This window comes from Oryza glaberrima, chromosome 10 (assembly GCF_000147395.1).
Source record: "Oryza glaberrima chromosome 10, OglaRS2, whole genome shotgun sequence".
Taxonomy (NCBI): Eukaryota; Viridiplantae; Streptophyta; class Magnoliopsida; order Poales; family Poaceae; genus Oryza; species Oryza glaberrima.
In genome coordinates this window covers 7,404,743-7,406,761 of record NC_068335.1, presented here as the reverse complement: position 1 = coordinate 7,406,761, position 2,019 = coordinate 7,404,743, and the positions used below count along the sequence as shown (strand labels likewise).

Here is a 2,019-nt window from a genome sequence, read left to right as displayed (position 1 = left end):
CAGTAACATAGCTATTTGGAAGTGGTAATATGCACCTATTATGTAGTAACACTTCTACTTTTGTGCAGTAACAAGTATATGGTTAGCATGTGAGGCTTTAACCCCATATATTTTGTTTCAATTCCTGATAATCATATTACTTTCTCACAAAATTATTGAAACAAATAGCATTATTAGATGAATTGGTTAGAAGAATTTGCTTTAAACTTTGAGGTCATGGGTTCAAGTCTTGAGAAAAAAAAATGTTTGAGGGAGAAAAGAAGGATCGGGAGGGGGTATAGAATATATATGTATATATATACATATATATACACCAAACAAATTTATATATACATATATACATACATATATATATATACACACACATATATATATATATATATATATATATATATATATAACTACATGGCACCCTAACGTGCCATTTAGCTAAATGGCTCTCCTCACAGCACCCAACCACCCACCATTCCTATGCATAATATTTTAACTCCCCTACCAACTCTCCTACCCATATATCCTGCTCATACTCTTATAAGTAATTTTTTTACTAATGCGTGACTATTTATATTAGGTGCTGCTACAGCTGTACCCACCATTCTCATTCTTTTGTTTATGATCCTAATTTTTCGGATCGACGCGTGTTTTTTGGATAAGGCTCCATCCGCGGCGGCGTCCAGTGGGCGGCGATTCCTAGGTGGAGGAAACGGCGACGAGCGGCGGCATCGGGAGGAAGACACTACTGCATACGCTCTACATCGATCCCGTATCCACATGGCGGGTGGCGGCCATGTTTCCGTCTGGCGATGTCCCCAGTGTCGCCGCCGCTGCCAAGGTGCTCGTCCTTGCTGATGGGGATGGGTGGATCTGGAATGGGTTCATCGTTGGAAGACGTCCCACTGTGCCGGTGCTGGTGTGATCCAAGGAGACCACGGACGAACGGCATTGATGGCGACAGGTTTGTTCAGCATCGCCTTCTCGTCTCAACCATCGTCCCCGGATTGGTGGTAGCGCTCGCGAGGCAAGGAGGAAACCAGATGCAAACTGTAAATCTGGTTAGAGCAGTCTTCTCTGTTGCATTTTGTGTTGTTCTTTGTTCTTCAGAGCAAATCATTACTTACTTTAATTACTACTAGTGCTTTTTTTGTTGGCTTGGGATCTTGTATTTCGAGGTCTTGATTCGTGGGATGTAAGCAAGGTCTCCCATGCTGGTGGCAGGCGAAGCTTCCTCCTGCCGGTCGTGGGCAACACGCCGTCGTCTGCCCGGCCGGCCTCGACCACCTCCTAACGGCCTCGATTGTGACCGCACGCAAGAGGGATGCCCCCAGCTTAGTTACCGCTGTCGCCATGCTGCTGGTGCCGGGCCGGACTCCGAATCCGTGGTCTTCGTTGTCGGAGGCAGGCTTTGTCAGTCACCACCATCGGCGGAGCTTCTCCATCGCGTGTAGTTGACGGGCCTTTTGTCCCTCAACTCCTGCTTTCTGCTCATCAAGGGATGGGCAAAGAACGTTTTTGGGTGGGTGTCTGTTGAGCACAGCGTCAAGGCCGGCTGCGACGTCGCCGGGTCACCGGGAAAGCACAGATTGTCACCATTGCAGGCTATCCAGTGCAGGGCTGGGTGCCATTCCTCCTACCAGAACAGAAGAACGTATATTGATGTGTATTTTCTTTTTGTTTCGTTTGATGAGAAATATTTTTACCCGCTTGTACTATGTGTGTAATTTTTTAATTCATAGAGATACTGGTGGAGAAACCGTTTGTAGTCCCGGTTGGTAACCCCCTATAGTCCCGTTTATCCAACCGGGACTACGAATCCAGGACTAAAGATAGCTATCTTTAGTCCCGAGTGAAATAACCGGGACTAAAGATCGGTCAGCCACGTGGCCGGCCAAACCATCTTTAGTCCCGGTTTGTGTTACCAACCGGGACTAAAGATCGGTGCACCATTTTTTTTTATTTGCATGGCCCTGTTTGCTACACTCTAACCCAGGGCAGTGACTAGGGGTCTAGTCACCAGATATG

General features: G+C 46.6%; 1 protein-coding gene across 2 annotated transcripts; it reads left to right on the top strand.

The window, feature by feature from the left end:
- Positions 1-609: 609 nt before the first annotated feature.
- Positions 610-1,730, top strand: LOC127786198 (uncharacterized). Of its 2 annotated transcripts, none has more exons than XM_052313533.1 (2): positions 610-1,052; positions 1,216-1,730. In XM_052313533.1, exons 1-2 carry the CDS (start codon positions 804-806, stop codon positions 1,447-1,449), a joined length of 483 nt encoding a protein of 160 aa, XP_052169493.1. In that variant the 5' UTR covers positions 610-803; the 3' UTR covers positions 1,450-1,730. The 2 variants fall into 2 exon arrangements, 1 of the variants encoding a protein (XP_052169493.1); XR_008019925.1 differs by having other exon boundaries at positions 925-1,052; positions 1,134-1,358.
- Positions 1,731-2,019: the final 289 nt, after the last annotated feature.

Bases quoted from the DNA above. Each gene is read 5' to 3' on its own strand.
- LOC127786198 (XM_052313533.1), top strand. From the start codon at position 804: ATGTCCCCAGTGTCGCCGCCGCTGCCAAGGTGCTCGTCCTTGCTGATG. The intron at 1,053-1,215 runs GTTAGAGCAGTC...TGCTGGTGGCAG, and splicing joins AGATGCAAACTGTAAATCTG to GCGAAGCTTCCTCCTGCCGG.